The sequence below is a fragment of the Sapajus apella genome, unplaced genomic scaffold (assembly GCF_009761245.1).
Source record: "Sapajus apella isolate SASKATOON/1434 unplaced genomic scaffold, GSC_monkey_1.0 scaffold38, whole genome shotgun sequence".
NCBI classification, from domain to species: Eukaryota; Metazoa; Chordata; class Mammalia; order Primates; family Cebidae; genus Sapajus; species Sapajus apella.
Genome location: NW_022436978.1, coordinates 14,668,990 through 14,686,372, shown reverse-complemented (window position 1 = coordinate 14,686,372; position 17,383 = coordinate 14,668,990). Strand labels below are relative to the sequence as shown.

General features: G+C 43.6%; 1 protein-coding gene and 1 long non-coding RNA gene across 2 annotated transcripts; both read left to right on the top strand.

Annotated features, from left to right (window-relative positions):
• Positions 1-262: 262 nt before the first annotated feature.
• ADIPOQ (adiponectin, C1Q and collagen domain containing) lies at positions 263-10,688 on the top strand. The gene is made up of 3 exons (XM_032298315.1): positions 263-347; positions 8,189-8,410; positions 9,341-10,688. The coding sequence occupies exons 2-3, from the start codon at positions 8,197-8,199 to the stop codon at positions 9,859-9,861; spliced, it is 735 nt and encodes a 244-aa protein (XP_032154206.1). The 5' UTR covers positions 263-347; positions 8,189-8,196; the 3' UTR covers positions 9,862-10,688.
• On the top strand, positions 5,754-13,209 carry LOC116564891. Its single transcript, XR_004275149.1, has 3 exons — positions 5,754-5,765; positions 6,509-6,514; positions 12,438-13,209. It is a non-coding gene; the product is annotated as an uncharacterized LOC116564891 (long non-coding RNA).
• The last annotated feature ends 4,174 nt before the right edge of the window (positions 13,210-17,383 follow it).

Here is a 17,383-nt window from a genome sequence, read left to right as displayed (position 1 = left end):
ATCTTGTTTTCCTGCTGTGGTCTTGACCCTTGTCCCACCTTCTCTTGCTGTTGTAGGGAGCAAAATAAGGGCCAAGGCCTGAAACAGAAGTGCTTTGACTGAAGCTCCACTTGGCTTCCCAAGCCCAAGCTGGGTTGCAGCAGGCTACCTAGGGTGGAGGCTGTGGGCAGCTGCCAGGTACATGTGCCTGCCCACTGGCCCCTGGCCCTCACTGCATTGGCCAATGGGAAAAGACGATTGTGAGGTGGGGACTGCTTGCCCCCATGAGTACCAGGCTGTCGAGGCTGGGTCATCTCCTCCTCACTTCCATTCCGACTGCAGTCTGTGCTTGCGATCCATAGCAGAGGGTAAGAGCAATTCTATGAACTTCCAGGCTGGGTGGGGGATGCCATGCATAGCCTCTGGCTGGCTCTCCTGTCCATAGCAGGGTGGGGGTGGATACAGGCAAACCTCTGGCCAGGGCAGCACTAGTGGAGGCAGATATGCACGAGGCTTCTTCCTCAATTCTCCCACAGCTCCAAGAGAGGAAGGGTTATTTCAGACATTCCTTCCAAGATGCCTGGAATAATCCTTTTGAATTTTGCCCAGTTCTCTCTGTGGCAGGATGCCTACTTAGAAAAAGTTAGGGTCAGTGAGGTGGGAGGTGTGTCCATAGATGAAGTCCAATTTGATTAAGGGGGATAAGGGAATACATTGTCTTTTAGCTTGACCAGGTAGGGCGAAGGAAGAAGCTTATGTGAAGGCAGCTTGAGAAAAGCCAATCTGAGCACTGACTTCAGACCAGAATTTGGAATCCGGCTCTGCCACTTTATTCTATTCAGCAAATATTTACTGAGCGTTCTATGGGCCAGACACTGGGTTGGGTTCACGAGATGCAATGATGAGTGTGACATGACTGTTGTCTATAGATTTGGGGATATCTATAGGTATGGGGTTATCTTACAGGGTCATCAAGAGGATCTAAGGAGGCTGGGTGCAGTGGCTCACGCCTGTAATCCCAGCACTTCGGGAGGCTGAGGTGGATGGATCACCTGAGGTTAGGAGTTCTAGACCAGCCTGACCAACACGATAAAACCCTGTCTCTACTAAAAATACAAAAATTAGTCGGGCATGATGACAGGCGCCAGCAATCCCAGCTACCCAGGAAGCTGAGGCAGGAGAATTGCCTGAACCTGGGAGGTGGAGGTTGCAGTGAGCTGAGATCTTAGCACTGCATTCCAGTCTGGGAGACACAGTGAGACTGTGTCAAAATAAAGAAAGAAGGTCTAATGAGATAAAATGAGAAGACCCTGGCATATAGTGGGAACTTACGAAAAATCGTAATTAAAAAAACATTTTCTGACAGAAGAAACCAGATCGACCTGGTTTTTGTGACGCCTAATGCCATTCGTCCCAGTGAATGCTGTTTCTGAGGCATCCTGGTAGTTCTGAGCTGTAGATACTGAAGGGCAGAGTGGGAGGGATTTGAGAGTTTTGGTCAGCCCCTCTCCTCTTGTGTTTGAGGACATGGATCCCTGGTCCGGGGAAGTTCTGGTTTTTGGATCAAGCCTCGCAAGGGGTGACACCAACTCACTCTTAGGGACTTTGCCAGAAGGAAGGCCAGCTCTGCCTAATTAGGTTGGGGAGATCGGGGTCCCTTTATGCTAGCAGAATATGTCCAAAGGAGCATGATGGAGTCAGCTTGGTTCAGCAAGGCCAAGGCACAAAGGGAGCCCTGCAGCTTCCTCAGCTGTCCCTGCTGCTGCCCTTCCTTCAGTCTTGAGGAGCCTTAAGGATAGACACAGACTGGCTCCTAGTCGTTTTTTTTTTTTTGAGATGGAGTTTCACTCTTGTTGCCCAGGCTGGAGTGGAATGGCACAATCTCGGGTCACTGCCACCTCTGCCTCCTGGGTTCAAGCAATTCTCCTGCCTCAGCCTCCCAAGTGACTGGGATTATAGGCATGCACTACTACAACCATCTAATTTTGTATTTTTAGTAGAGACAGGGTTGAGTTCACGAGATACAATCATGAGTGTGACATGACTGTTGTCTATAGATTTGGGGATATCTGTAGACAGAAGTCCAGAACATTGGGAACTCCATGTTGGTCAGGCTGGTCTGGAATTCCCGATCTCAGGTGATCTGCCCTCCTTGGCCTCCCAAAGTGCTGGAATTACAGGCATGAACCACGACGCCCAGCCTTTTCTTTTATTGTTTTTTTGAGACAGGGTCTCCCTCTGTTACCCAGGCTGGAGTGCAGTGGTGCAATCACAGCTCACTGCAGCCTTGATTTCCTGGGCTCAAGGGACCCTTCCGTCTTAGTCTCCTGAGTAGCTGGGACTACAGATGGTCCATGCCTGGCTAATTAAAAATTTTTTTTTGCAGAGACGGGGTCTCACTATGTTGGCTGGGCTGGCCTCAAACTCCTGGGCTCAGCAATCCTCCCACCTCAGCCTCCCAAAGGGTGGGGATTATATCCTTGCCCTTTTTAAGGTGGCGATAGCGACAAACTTTCCATCTACTCCTTGTCAAGCCAGCAGACTGGTGGTCCCAGACATATGGCTAAAGTCAAGAGGTGATGTCTTTTGGAGAGCAGATGGCTTCAATCAAGAATTTCTTTTCTTTTTTTTTTCAAGGATATAATCGGCGCCCCATTCGTGTTTCCCGGGGGGGGATGGAATGGGGCGATCTCGGCTCACCGCAACCTCCGCCTCCTGGGTTCAGGCAATTCTCCTGCCTCAGCCTCCTGAGTAGCTGGGATTACAGGCACGTGCCACCATGCCCAGCTAATTTTTTTTTGTATTTTTAGTAGAGACGGGGTTTCACCATGTTGAACAGGATGGTCTCCATCTCTTGACCTCGTGATCCACCCGCCTCGGCCTCCCAAAGTGCTGGGATTACAGGCTTGAGCCACCACGCCCAGCCTTCAATCAAGAATTTCAATCAGAAACTCCTTCATGTGGAGAGAGACTTATCCAAAAAATGTGGTGGGGGGATGCTCTGCTTTATTAGTTCCTTGAGAATTTGTGTGTGTGTGTGTGTGCTTATGTGGATGGGCATGTCTGTGTGTGTGCGGGACAATGCATATGTGTATGGATGTGTGGGTGTGGTGTGTGGGTTTGCCCATGCCTAGGCGGAGGTGTGTGTATGGGTGTGGGAATGTGTGTGTGTGTGCGTGTGCTCACGTGGATGGTTGTGTATGTGTGTGTGGGGGTGGTGCATATGTGTGTGGATGTGTGGGTGTGTTGTGTGGGTGTGCCTGTGCCTAGGTGGTGGTGTGTGTATGGGTGTGGGAATGTGTGTGTGTTTGCATGCTCACGTGGATGGGCGTGTATGTGTGTGTGGGGGTGGTGCATATGTGTGTGGATGTGTGGGTGTGGTGTGTAGGTGTGCCTGTGCTTAGGTGGAGGTGTGTGTGTGGGTGTGGGTATATGTGTGGGTTAGGCATGGAGATATTGACAGCTCTCTCAGGGCTGAGTGAAGGCTCTCAGGCAAAGCTCCTTGGAGCTAGGCAAAGCTGAGTTGATTCCTGGTTATGCCATTTATTATTGGGTTGCACCATGTGAAACTGCCAATATTTTACATTTTGACTTTTATTTATTTATTTATTTATTTTTTTGAGGTGGAGTTTCACTCTTGTCACCCAGGCTGGAGTGCAATGGTGTGATCTTGGCTCACTGCAACCTCTGCCTCATGCGTTCAATGATTCTCCTGCCTCGCCCTCCCAAATAGCTGAGATTACAGGCACCTGCCACTACACCTGACTAGTTTTTATATTTTCAGTAGAGACAGGGTTTCACCGTGTTGGCCAGTCTGGTCTCGAACTCCTGACCTCAGGTGATCTGCCTACCTCGGCCTCCCGAAGTGCTGGGATAACAGGTATGAACCACTGTGTCCAGCCCATTTTGACTTTCAAAAATGTCAGTTACATGCAATTCAACCCAGTGGTTGAATTAGCTAGCATCTTTTGCTCTCCAAGTCTCAGGTTCTCCTACACATCAGAGTCAAAAGCAGGGCTAAGGGAAGATTCAGTGAAATAAGTTTTGAAAATGCCTATGAAAATTACACTCCAAGGAACTCTTGCCAATGTCAGTGTTCTCTTGTTCCTCATCTCACATGATCCTGTTTAGCAGATTAGGAAGCTGAGTCTGAGAAGCTCCGTGTAATGTTTTCGGAGGCACTGTGATGTGATGGAAAGCTCATGGGTTTGGGAGTCAGAACAGAGTCTTTCAGCGATCATTTTCTTAATTACTCAGTTTCCTTATCTCTGAAGTTGAGGTCATTTTCCTTCCTTCATGGAATTATTGTAAGATGAAAATAAATAATGTGTAAAATCTAGCATGGGAGCTGGCTTCTCTAAGGTTATAATTGCACTCCTACTTCTTCCCCTCAGATTTCCCATTTGTAAAAGCAAAGCAGGGGTGAGGTGATTTTGGGGGTCCCTTTTGGTTCCGACACTTGAGGATTTTGTATGCTTTTATTTTTTTTTGAGACAAGAGTCTTGCTCTGTTGCCCAAGTTGGAATGCAGCTCACTGCAAATTCTGCCTCCCAGGTTCAAGTGATTCTCCTGTATCAGCCTCCTGAGTAGCTGGGATTACAGGCAGGCATCACCACCCCCAGCTGTTTTTTTTTTTTTTTTTTGTATTGTTGGTAGAGACTGGATTTCACCATATTAGCCAGGCTGGTCTTTAACTCCTGACCTCATGTGATCCATTCATCTCAGCCGCCCAAAGTGCTGGGATTATAGGCGTGAGCTACTGTGCCTGGCCAGTTCTGTGTGCTTTCATGACCTTTTCTGCTGGAGGAGTTGGCACCAGGTCTGGTGACCTCTTTCCCCCATACAGCTCTGCCTCCTGCCGGTCCCAGAGGGGGCCCTGTCCCTGCATTTCACAGGATTCTGCTGTTGCAACTGAAATTCCAGTAGGTCAAAGTGAAATTTCTCATACATTTTAACATGAAGATAAATGATCACACTATGGCCCTGTAGGGTCCCAAGAACATCATGGTCATCCGCTTATGTAATTTTAAAAGCAAAAAAATCCATGCAAGTGAGGGGTTTGCCAGGAAAGCCAGTGCAGGACAAAGCCAGTACAGCGAATTGGACTTCAAATCGTACCTCTGCCCTCTTTTACTTGTTATCTTTGGGCAGAATTTACTGAACCTGTTTGGTCCTTGGATTTCTTCTGTAGGAATTGGGTCTTACCTCCCAGGGTTGTGTGGTCAAATTGAGGTTAAAGGGATGATGGCAGCTGGGTGCAGTGGCTCATGTCTGTAATCCCAGCACTTTGGGATGTTGAGGCGGGCAGATCACCTGAGGTCAGGAGTTCAAAACCAGCCTGACCAATATGGTGAAATCCCGTCTCTACTAAAAATACAAAAATTAACTGGGTGTGGTGGCGGGTGCCTGTAGTTCTAGCCACTTGGGAGGCTGAGACGGGAGAATTGCTTGAACCTGGAAGGCAGAGGTTGCAGTGAGCCGAGATCGTGCCGCTATACTCCAGCCTGGGTGACAGAGTGAGACTCCATTTTGACAATAACAACAGCAGCAACAACAACAACAATAACAAAGGGATGATGGCTATATAGCAGTGGTCCATGCACATTTGCTTGCTTCTGTTCTCTTTTATAAACTTATGTGTGGAGCACTTTATAAGTTTATAAAATACTTCTTCATACTTCTATCAATTGGCTTTCACAGTGATATGAAGGAAGGAAGGAAGGAAGGGAGTGTAACGAAGTGTAGCAATGGCTGTATCTAAAACATACAGATATTTTTAGATGTTTGTCATTTAATATACATGACCCCAACTTCAGAGATGAGGAAACTGAGAGACTCTGTTCTGATTCTCAAACATGTGAGCCTTCCATCACATCACAGTGCCTCTGAAAGTGTTAACGTGGAGCTTCTCAGACTCAGCTTCCTAATCTGCTAAATGGGATCATGTGAGATGAGAAACACGAGAACACTGACATTGGCGAGGGTTCCTCGGAGTGTAATTTTCATAGGCATTTTCAAAACTTATTTCACTGAATCTTCCTTCCCATAGCCCTGCTTTTGACTGTAACGTGTAGGAGAACCTGAGACTTGGAGAGGGCAAGATGCTAGCAATAGAGCAAGACTCCGTCTCCTAATAAATAAAAAATAAAAACAGAACACAAATAATTTTGAAATAATTTTTTAAAATTAGGTTCATCTGCACTGATCTTCAGTTGTTATTAATTGCTGATTTTTCATCCAGAATTAAGTTAGAATGCAACCTTCTTTTTCAATCAGGATCCATACTTAGTTTCAGAAGTTTCTGAGACTCCTGTGCTTATTCCCACTCTTGTATTTTCAGCACTTCTACCCCATGCCATTGTCATGGAACCCAGACTGATTGCTCCTATTTGTGGAGAAATCTGTCCATAATACTGAAGTGTTGGGGACAAAGTGTGTTCCCTTAGGGTAGGAGAAAGGGGTCTTTGTTCTAACAAGGAGGGAGGAACCAGAAAACTCTAGAGACCTCTGACTTTGCCGTCTCTCCAAGGTTTGTGTAAACCCTTACTCACCCTTTATCTTTGGGGCCTTCCTTAGCTGCCTCCACCAGTTCACGTATTCTGGATTCTCTCCTCCTGTTTCCCAGTGGAAAAGGACAGAGTGTCATAGATTCTTCCCGTTTTGGGAGAAAGACATGCATGGAGCTCAAAGTTCTTCTCAGGAGTTTTATTGCTAAAGCCATAATAAGAAAGGGCGGAGGTGACAAGCAGTGAGAACGTTTAAAGATGCGTGAAATCTTTAAAGTCTCAGAACAAGAATTCTCCTTAAATACCAAAGGGGCTTTGCTGGTCTCTCCTTGGCTTCTCAAGCAGCTCACCTCTTTTTTCTTATCTTGAGGCTAATCAAGCCTAAGCTGTTCCTCATTTTATTTCCAGCAGCTATTGAGAACACTCTCCTGAACTCTTCAAATCAGTAGAGGGCGACAAATGTACGTAAATGACAGGAGTGGGTCTTAAAGACTCACGACACCTTCGGGGCAGCGGCTCAGCCTGATTGCACCTGTTTCTGCTGCTGTTTCTGTGTCTCTTCTCCTCTCTGTCTGCCATTTCATTCTCAATTGTTACTTTACTTATAAGATCATATTAGAGCCTAATATTTGATAAATGATGCATCAGATCTATAGCGAGAGAAAAGATTAATGCAATTAAAGATGTTGTAACAGGTAGTTTTCAAGTGGGGATAAATCCTTTGAGTACTTTAGGTCACACATCAAAACAAAAAAGTCAGAGTTACATTACAGAGTGAAATTTTAACTATACCAAACAATAGAAAAAAAAAAACAGGAGAAAATGGAATACTTACCAAATCTTAGCATGAATAAGAACTGTTTGACATTTAGAGGCAAGGGTCAGGGATGGTGGCTCATACCTTTAATCCCAACACTTTGGGAGGCCGAGGCAGGCGGTCACCTGAGGTCAGGAGTTTGAGACTAGCCTGGGCAACATCCGAACTGGGTCCTAAAGGCTGAATAGAGATTAGACAGGGGAGGAGGGGCAGCTAAAGGTGGCCCAGGCAAACAAAGGGTCAGTGGATGTCTTCATGGGACAGTGCGTCTCTCATTACCTGTTTAACTCAAGGTGAGGCTGTGTGTGAATGTGTACGTGTGTGTGTGTGCGCGCGTGCGTGCAAGTGTAATATACCAAATGGTCAATCATGTGCCCCAGGAGAGGGGTAAAGGAAGACAAAGAATAGGAAAGTAAGAAGGAGGAATAGACACAGAAAATGAGAGAGAAGGAGGGAAAGGAAAAGAAGAAAGGAGCCGGGGAGAGAAACTGGTTAGCTTTGAATGGAGCAATCTGGGTCATCATTCTTGGGAAACTCAAGGATGCATTCTTGGCAATTTGACTCTTGGAGCTTTCCCTGTGCCTGGTCCTGTGCCCAGATATGGAAAAATTAGAGGAGTGTCATCCGTGCTATCACTGAATTCATAATCCTGGTGAGGAAAGGAGACCACACAGGGAATAATAGGAAGTATTACAAATTTCGGGGCAGAAAGAGATCAAGGTGGGCTGCAATATTCAGAAAAGTCTTCCTAGAAGAGTTAAATGCTGAGGAAGCAGTTCATAGAAGTGGACTCTGGTGAGATGGATGGAGTCCTGTGTACGTGCCAACTGGGTGTGCTGTGCAGAGTCTGTCTCTCCCTGGCCGACAGTGCACATGTGAATTCCAGGGCTCAGAATGCTGTTGCTGGGAGCTGTTCTACTGCTATTAGCTTTGCCCATTCGTGGCCAGGATACCACAGATGAAGAGCCCGGAGTCCTGCTTCCTCCACCCAAGGGGGCCTGCACAGGTTGGATAGCGGGCATCCCAGGGCATCCAGGCCATAATGGGACCCCAGGCCGTGATGGCAGAGATGGCACCCCTGGCGAGAAGGGTGAGAAAGGAGATCCAGGTAAGAATTTTTGACCTCTTTTATCACAGACTTCCTGGATTGATATAAACTGTTTGAAGGTATTCGTTATTAACTAAGGCCTAGACACAGGCAGGAATTAAAGCTTTTTTAATGTAAACCATAAGCAACCTGAAGTGGATTTCGGGTTGGTCTTCCAAGGACGAGAATAGGCGGTGCCTCTATAACCAAGACTTTGATTTTGCTGCATCTGCATCTCCCTTCACCGTCCCCTTTCCCATCTTCACCCTCATCCCTATTCCGAATACGTTCATATTCTGGTTCCTCTTTCTGTCTATTTAATTTCCATTCCATCCAGTGGCATTCAACCACACTCACTATAGGCCCCCTCAAGGGCACAGTCCAGCCTTTGGGAAACTCTGTCTTGATCTAGTTAAAATGTCTCGATCTAGTTAAGATGTGCAAGGCTCTGTTGGTGGTTACTACAAGAAAGTCTACTCTAAAAATGTCAAAACTGAATATGAACAAGTACTTAAAGTATAGAGCATGGAGAAAGTGTGCTCACTGATGACCTGGATGAAGAATAAAAGCTTCAAGGAGGAGGCAGAGCTTCAGCTAGGCCTTGAACGATGGGTAGGCAGAATAGAGGAGGAGAGACATCCTAGATGAAGGGGACAGAGTTGCAAAACCAAGGTTGATAGTGCCAGCACATAAAGGGCTGGCAGGGTGGAGGGTCTGTGAGAGAGACCTATAGGAGATAAAGATGGAGATGCATTTATGGGAGCCTGCCTGTCTGTGGGAGGTGTAGTAGGAGGAAGTAATCTCTCTCCCCTTTTGGGAGCTCTTATTGATTTCTTGCTCTGTAAGTCAAGCAGGTTGTGAGTGGGAGTCACAGGGACGGTACTTTAGGCTGTAACCAACCTAGGCAGGAGTTCTGTTCTCTGTGGTCACTGAGGTCTTCTTATTCCTTAGGTCTTATTGGTCCTAAGGGAGACACTGGTGAAACTGGTGTAACTGGGACCGAAGGTCCTCGAGGCTTTCCAGGTACGCAAGGCAGAAAAGGAGAACCTGGAGAAAGTGCGTATGTATACCGCTCGGCATTCAGTGTGGGATTGGAGACCCGGGTTACTGTCCCCAATGTGCCCATTCGCTTTACCAAGATCTTCTACAATCTGCAAAACCACTATGATGGCTCCACTGGAAAGTTCCACTGCAACATTCCTGGGCTGTACTACTTCTCCTACCACATCACAGTCTATATGAAGGATGTGAAGGTCAGCCTCTTCAAGAAGGACAAAGCTATGCTCTTCACCTATGACCAGTACCAGGACAAGAATGTGGACCAGGCCTCTGGCTCGGTACTCCTGCATCTGGAGGTGGGCGACCAAGTCTGGCTCCAGGTGTATGGGGAAGGAGAGCATAATGGACTCTATGCTGATAATGTCAATGACTCCACCTTCACAGGGTTTCTTCTTTACCATGACACCAACTGAATCCACTAACTCAGAGCCTCCTCCAGGCCAAACAGCCCCAAAGTCTATTAAAGGCTTTCCGTACAGTTAGGAGATTGATTATTATTTAGTCGAAGGCCTTTGAATATTATTCATTTACTCATTCATTTGTTCATTCATTCATCAAGTAACTTAAAAAAAATCATATGCTATGTTCCCAGTCCTGGAGAGCTTCACAAACATGACCAGATAACTGATGAGAAAGAAGTAGCTGACAATGCTGTTTTGTGCCCACTGTCTCTCCCGATGCTCATGTCGATTCTGTAAGGCACTGGGAACAAGCATTCTCCTGGTTTTACAGATTGGGTTGAGGCTGAGAGAGTTAAGTGAATGTCTAAGGTCACACAAGTATTAAGTGACAGTGCTAGAAATCAAACCCAGAACTGTGGACTTTGCTCACTAGACTGTGCCCTGTTGTAGAAGTACATGGTCTCTCTGGAGTGTTGGTAGCTGCCTGTTGCCCACCTCACCTGAGAGCCATTGAATTTGCCTTTCTCATGAATTGAAACATCCCCCCAGCAGAGCTCCCTCAGAGAAAGTGGTTGTGATGAAGTCTTGTCCTAGAAGGACTGCTACTCAATGGCCCCTGCACTAGTCTATTTCCTCTTATCTGTGTCCCTTCTTATGCTCTTCCCTCCAACTTGGAAAGCCAACTGCATCTCAACGTGCTGAACTCCTCCTTGCTCCTCAAGACCACCTGGCCAGGAGCTTCTCGGATATGATACCTTACTTTTTTTTTTTTTTTTTTGCCATGATGAGAGTCCTGGGTATGAGAAACACCTCCAACCAGGCTAGAGGCAACTACCCAGTAACAACTGTGTTTCCTGCACCTCTGAATCCCTTGCAGATCCTTGATAAATGCCTCACGAAGACCAATCTCTTGAACCCTGTATCTACCCAGAATTAACTCCAGATCAGTCTCTGCATGTAACCAGTTTTTATCCACAGAAACATTTTCATTTTAGGAAATCCCTAGTTTTTTTTTTTTTTTTTTTTTTTTTCTTTTTTTTGAGATGGAGTCTCGCTCTGTCGCCCAGGCTGGAGTGCAGTGGCAGTGGCGCAATCTCAGCTCACTGCAACCTCCGCTTCCCTGGTTCAAGTGATTCTCCTGCCTCAGACTCCTGAGCAGCTGGGATTACAGGCGCCTGCCACCATGCCCAGCTAATTGGAAATTCCTAGTTTCAAGTATCCAGTGCTTATTCAGCTGGAATCTTTTCCACTGAGGTTAGGGATGATTGTGCTTTTCAGAACACTTAAAGAATTTTCCATCAAGAAGGTAGCTTGAGTCTGAAATGCAAAGCCCATGGGGGAATTTTGAAGTCATTTTTTCCTTGAGTACCAGCAGGGCCAGGGAAGACTGGGCCTGCTGAATTTATTCTTCTTCTTTAAGAATTACAGGTTGAGGTAGTTGTTGGTGGTAAACATTCTCTCAGGAGACAATAACTCCAGCGTTGCTCTTCGAAGATTTTAGCAAAAACAGAGTTAATAGCATTCTGTATCAATATATAAATAAAAAACCTATTGTTTTGCTTACAGTTTTAAATTCTGAATAATTCTCTCTTACATGTGTATTGCTAATTATTAAGATATTATTTTTCCCCATGTAAAGTTTTGTCTTTTAACGTGTTTGCATATTATTTTCTACAAGTGAAGATACTATTCAGGCTGAGCATGGTGGCTCACGCCTATAATCACAGCACTTTGGGAGGTCCAGGTGGGCAGATCACCTGAGGTCAGGAGTTCAAAACCAGCCTGGCCAACATGGTGAAACCCCATCTCTACTAAAAATACAAAATTAGCCGAGCATGGTGGTGCATGCCTGTAGTCCTGGCTACTCAGGAGGCTGAGGTGGGAGAGTCACTTGAATCCAAGAGGTTACAGTGAGCTGAGATTGCGCCATTGCACTCCAGCTTGGGCAACAAGAGTGAAATTTCATCTCAAAAAAAAAAAAAAAGATACTATCCAGTATTAAACATAAAAACACTTGCTGCACATCACTTTTGTTTTTATTTTTGGAGAAAGATAGATATGAGGTTTAGAGAGGATGAAGAGGTGAGAGTAAACCTTGTGTTAGTCAGGACTCTATGTTGTGAATGTCATTCACAACAGAAAACCCAAACTATTATGCCAACTACTGTAAGCAAGAAAAAAAAAAAGGAAAAATGGAAAAATTTGTTCCTTTGCATGACAGAAATTACCAGAGCTGTCTGTCTTTAGATAAGGCTTGAACCAAAGGCTCAAAACAATCAAGACCCTTTTCTGTATGTCCTTCTACTCTGCCTTCCACATGTAGGCTTTGCCCTCAGCCTTTACACAGTATATTTCTAGGCTTTCCCTCATGATATCAAAAAGACCATCTGGCTGAATGAACATCATGTTTTCTGGTGGTGCCCAAAGAGGAGAGAGGAATCTCCCTTTCCCAGATGCTCCAGAAAGTATAACCTTGGATCTCATTGGCTCTGGCTAAGTTGTGTGCCTGTCTCTGACCAATCACTGGAGTCAGGAGGATGAAATATTCATATTGGCTTAATTGTAGCTTAAGCTAGGGGTATTTAGAGTTTTTTTTTTTTTTTTAAGCAAAATTGGGACACTTATCAGAAGTGAGAGAATGGATGATAGATGCAAAATGATACCTGTCCACAACAAACTCTTAATGCTGTGTTTGAGCATCCTTGAATTTCCCAGAGAGACATTTTTGGAAAATTCCTAAAATTTCAACAAGTATCTAATGTTTGGCCATGCTCACAGTCTCACATCTGGTTGGGGTGGGCTCCTCACAGAACACACTTTCACAGTTACCCTAAACTCTCTGGGGCGGGGTTATTCCTTTGTGGAACCAGAGGCACGGAGAGAGTCAACTGAGGCCAAAACAGGCCTGGGACAAACTGAGGTCAAGATTTCATTAGGATTAATGGTCCTGTGATGCTTTCAAGTCTAATTGCGGATTTGTCCAATTCACTTCAGTTCTGTCAGCTTTTGCTTCATACATTTTAGAGCTCTGTTGTTAGATACATACACATTTAGTATTATGTCTTCTTGATGCATTTACTCTCTTATCATTATGTAATGTACTTTTTTATCTCTGATAATTTTCTGTTTTCTGAAGTCTACTTTGTCTAAAAATAAGATAGGCACTCAAGTTTCTTTTGATTATTGTTTTCGGGCTTTACCTTTTTCTATCATGTTACTTTAAATATATCTATATTATTGCATTTAAAATGTGTTTCTTACAGACTACATGTAGTTGGGTCTTATTTTTATCCAGTCTGAAAATATCTGTCTTCAATTGGTGTTTAGACAATTTATATTTAATAAAATTGTTGAATTTGAGATGGATGACCTTTTTGTTTTCTGTTCACTACTTCTGTTTTATTCTCTTTCTGGGATTCTTTTGGAATATTTAAATCTTTCCTTTCTTTTTTTTTTTTTTTTTTTTGAGACAGAATTTTGCTCTTGTTGCCCAGGCTGGAGTGCAATGGCGCGATCTCGGCTCACTGTAGTCTCCACCTCCCAGGTTCAAGCGATTCTCCTGCCTCAGGCTCCATAGTAGCTGGGATTACAGACAGATGCCACATGCCTGGTTAATTTTTTTTTGTGTGTGTATTTTTAGTAGAGAAGGGGTTTCACCATGTTGGTTAGGCTGGTTTCAAACTCCTGACCTCCGGTGGTCTGTCCACTTCAGGTTCCCAAAGTGCTGGGATTACAGGTGTGATCCACTGTGCCTGACCTATTTAAATATTTCATAATATTTTAACTTAATTTACTTATTGGGTTTTTGGCTATGACTCTTTGTGGTATTTTTTTAGTGGTTGCTTGAGGGATTACAATGTACTTAACTTTTCGCAGTATACATAGAGTTAATATTTTGCCAGCTCCAGTAAACCACAAAAGGTTTATGATCATATTACTTCCTCTATCCATTTCCCTTTATGTTATAGTTGTCATATATAATACATCTATATACATTGGAACATTATAGGCAATGTTATGATTTTTGCATTCAACAGTCATATATATTTTTTAAAGAATTTAAGAGGAGAAAAATACTTTATTCAGATATTCATCATTTCTTTTGTTCGTTATTAATTCTTAATGTTCTGTTTCTCTCTGATGTAATTTCTCCTCTACCTAAAAAACTTTATTTCGCATTTATTTTAGAGCAAGTTTATTGACGAAGAATTCTCTTAGTTTTTCTTCATCTGAGAATGACTTCATTTTTTTTTTTTTTTGCATTCCTGAAATATATTTTTGCAGGATATAGGATTCTGAGTTGATATTCTTTCTTCCAGTGCTTTATTTTATGTAGTTTAATTTTTCAGCACTTTAAAGTTGTTTTTGTCTTCTGGGGCCCATGGTGTGTATATATATATTTCCCCCTTCATCTCAAAGGCTCTGTGGTTTCAGATGAGAAACCTATAGGCATAGTTTTCCCTCATGTGTAATTTATCATTTTTTCTTCCAGCTGCTTTCAAGATGCTTTCTTTACCTCTGTTTTTCAATAGTTTGATTATGATGTGTCTGGGTGTTTTCAAGTTTCACCTATTTTAGGGCTTATTAAGCTTCTTGTATCTATAAATATAGCTCTTTCAGAAAATTTAGAACGTTTGCTGCAGAAGTTTTTTATTTTTATTTTTGAGATGGAGGTGTTGCTATGTTGCCCGGGCTGGTGTCAAACCTCTGGGCCCAACTAATCTTCCTGACATGGCCTCCCAAAGTGCTGGGATTATAGATCTGAGCCACTGGATTTTCTGGCCCCCAGAACTGTAAGCCAGCAAATTTCTGTTCTTTATAAATTACCCAGTCTGTGGTATTCTTCTATAGCAGCACAAAATGGGCTAAGAAACTGGGCCAGCCAGATTCCTTCAGGAATATGAATTAGGATGGATGTAAAGCCTGCAGATTCAGGATTCACGGGTCCTTCTGCCCTGTAGTATAGAACAAGAAGAGGCCCAGCTGTGAGAAAGGAGAGGCTTTGAGAGAAACAAAGTTGAAAGTCAGACAGAGAGAGAGAGAGAGAGAGAGAGAGTGAGAGAGAAAGACAGAGATCTTGGGTGCTTTCTAGTTTTTGGTTCAGTCCTTCCTGAGATTTAACTGTATGTATCCCATGCATGGGTGCCGTAAGATATCAGTTCCTAGATTTTTATGCCATCTCCCCTTTTAACTTACATTAGCTTGGATTTATTTCTTTTATTTACATCTAAAAAATACACAGGGGGCTGAGCTCAGTGGCCCACGCCTGTAGTACCAGCACTTTGGGAGGCTGAGGCGGGCAGATCGTTTGAGGTCAGGAGTTTGAGACTAGCCTGGCCAACATGGTGAAATCTCATCTCTACTAAAAATACAAAAATTAGTTGGGCATGGTGGCGCACACCTGTAATTTCAGCTACTTGAGAGCTTGAGGCAGGAGAATCACTTGAACCTGGGAGACAGAGGTCTCAGTGAGCCGAGATAATGCCACTGCACTTCAGCCTGGGCAACAGAGCAAAACTCCATCTCAAAATCAATCAATAAATAAAAAATAAAAAGTACACAAGGTTAGAAATTACACTGTGACTGTGCCCAGGTACCAGGCTCAGGCTTACTTAGGGAGAATACTTGGCAACAGGATAATATGGATAAGTCATTAGACCCCCGCAAGATCAAATCTAAAACCTAGCTTCATTTACATGTATTTTATTAGCAATTACTCTCCTAGCTTAGAAATTCCTTGTGGATAGAGATTTTGTATTTCATTTTGAATTCTTTACAGAGATCATTGATTTATTCAGTAAATATTTATTGTCTAATATGTACTAGGCACATCATCATCTTAAAAATAGAAATAATAAATAATTATCATTTTGAAGTAGAAGCTTGAAATACATTATTTTCTTTACTCCTTATAACATCCTGTACATTAAATATCATTGACCCCATTATTAGATAAGAAAACAAGCTTAGAGAAGATAATTAACTGGCTTAAAGCTGCAGCTAGTAAATTACAGAGCAAAGATTCAAAGCCATAGCTGCCTGACACCAAAAGCCATGCTTTTACAAAAAATAAACCTCAATTTCATTGAACTTTTTTTCTTTATAGTTTCAAGACATTGGGGGATAGAGTATTTATACAACCTGTATCCTTAATATTAACAATCCTGTAAACACCAGTAATGGAAGAACTTGCCTTTGTAAAATGAGTCATTCAATTTGCTGTGTGGCAGAAAGTCTGGTTGTTTAAAGAAAATATGATGAAATGTCTCACTCATCATTCATGTGAACAAGTTCTGAGGATCATACTGAGGTTCTTTGTAGTGTGGTGCAAGAAAATCAGGGTCTTCCAAAATAGTTTGTTTATGCCAGTGAAATAGGTTAAGTCAACATTCAACCTTTATTTAAAGAATTCTATAACTTGATGCCGGGCACAGTGGCTCATGCCTATAATCCCAGCACTTTGGGAGGCTGAGGCCAGCAGATCACTTGAGGTCAGGAGTTTGAGACCAGCCTGGGCAACATGGTGAAAGCCCATCTCTACCAAAAATACAAAAACTAGCTGGGCATGGTGGCGGGCACCTGTAATCCCGGCTACTCAGGAGGCTGAGGCAGGAGAATCACTTGAACCCAGGAGGCGGAGGTTGCAGTGAGGCGAGATCTCAACCGTTGCACTCCAGCCTGGGCAACCGAGTCGGCCTCCTGAGTAGCCGGGATTACAGGTGCCCACCACCATGCCCAGCTAGTTTTTGTATTTTTAGTAGAGATGGGCTTTCACCACGTTGCCCAGGCTGGTCTCAACACAAACAAAAAACCCCAAACAACAAAAAACAAAAGCTATAACTTAAAAATAGAATGCTGTTTCCCTAGTATGATAAAGAAAAACGAATTGAAAATAACATCCAACATTATAATAGCAAAACACTAAATAAATCCCTTAAAAATTGGTACAAAACAAGGATGTCTGCTTTCACCATTCTTATTTTAACAATGTTCTGGGAATTCTGTTGCTCCGTCTTTGAACTTCGTCTTGTTTTATTTTATTCATGTTCTTATCACAGTCTTCCATAAAACCAGCATTCATGGAGAGCTTTGTGGGTTTTTCTAAATTTTGCTCTCTCTATATATTTCCCAGGCTGGGTTCTTGGTTCTTCTTTGGGATTCTGCTTGCTTCTTTTTGTTGTTGTTGCTTTTCTATAGTATACTTGGCTGACCCAGCTTGCTTGTGTTGAGCGTGGGTCTTTCCAGACTTTGTTTGCTCTGACAGAGTGAGCATGACTGTCATCTCTGATACTGGCATGTCTCACCTCCAAGCTACAGAGCAAGAACTGAAATCTCACGTCCTTTTCACTTTTCTGAGATGGAGAGAGGAGAGCATAGAAGCCGACTCTGCTGAGGCTTGCGCAGCGCTTGTTGGGTAACCTGGCTTTTCCTCTGTCTTTTGAAATGCTGTTTCTTTCTTTCTTCTCTTTCTTTCTTTTTCTTCCTTCCTTCCTTTCTTCCTTCCTTCCTTCCTTCCTTCCTTCCTTCCTTCCTT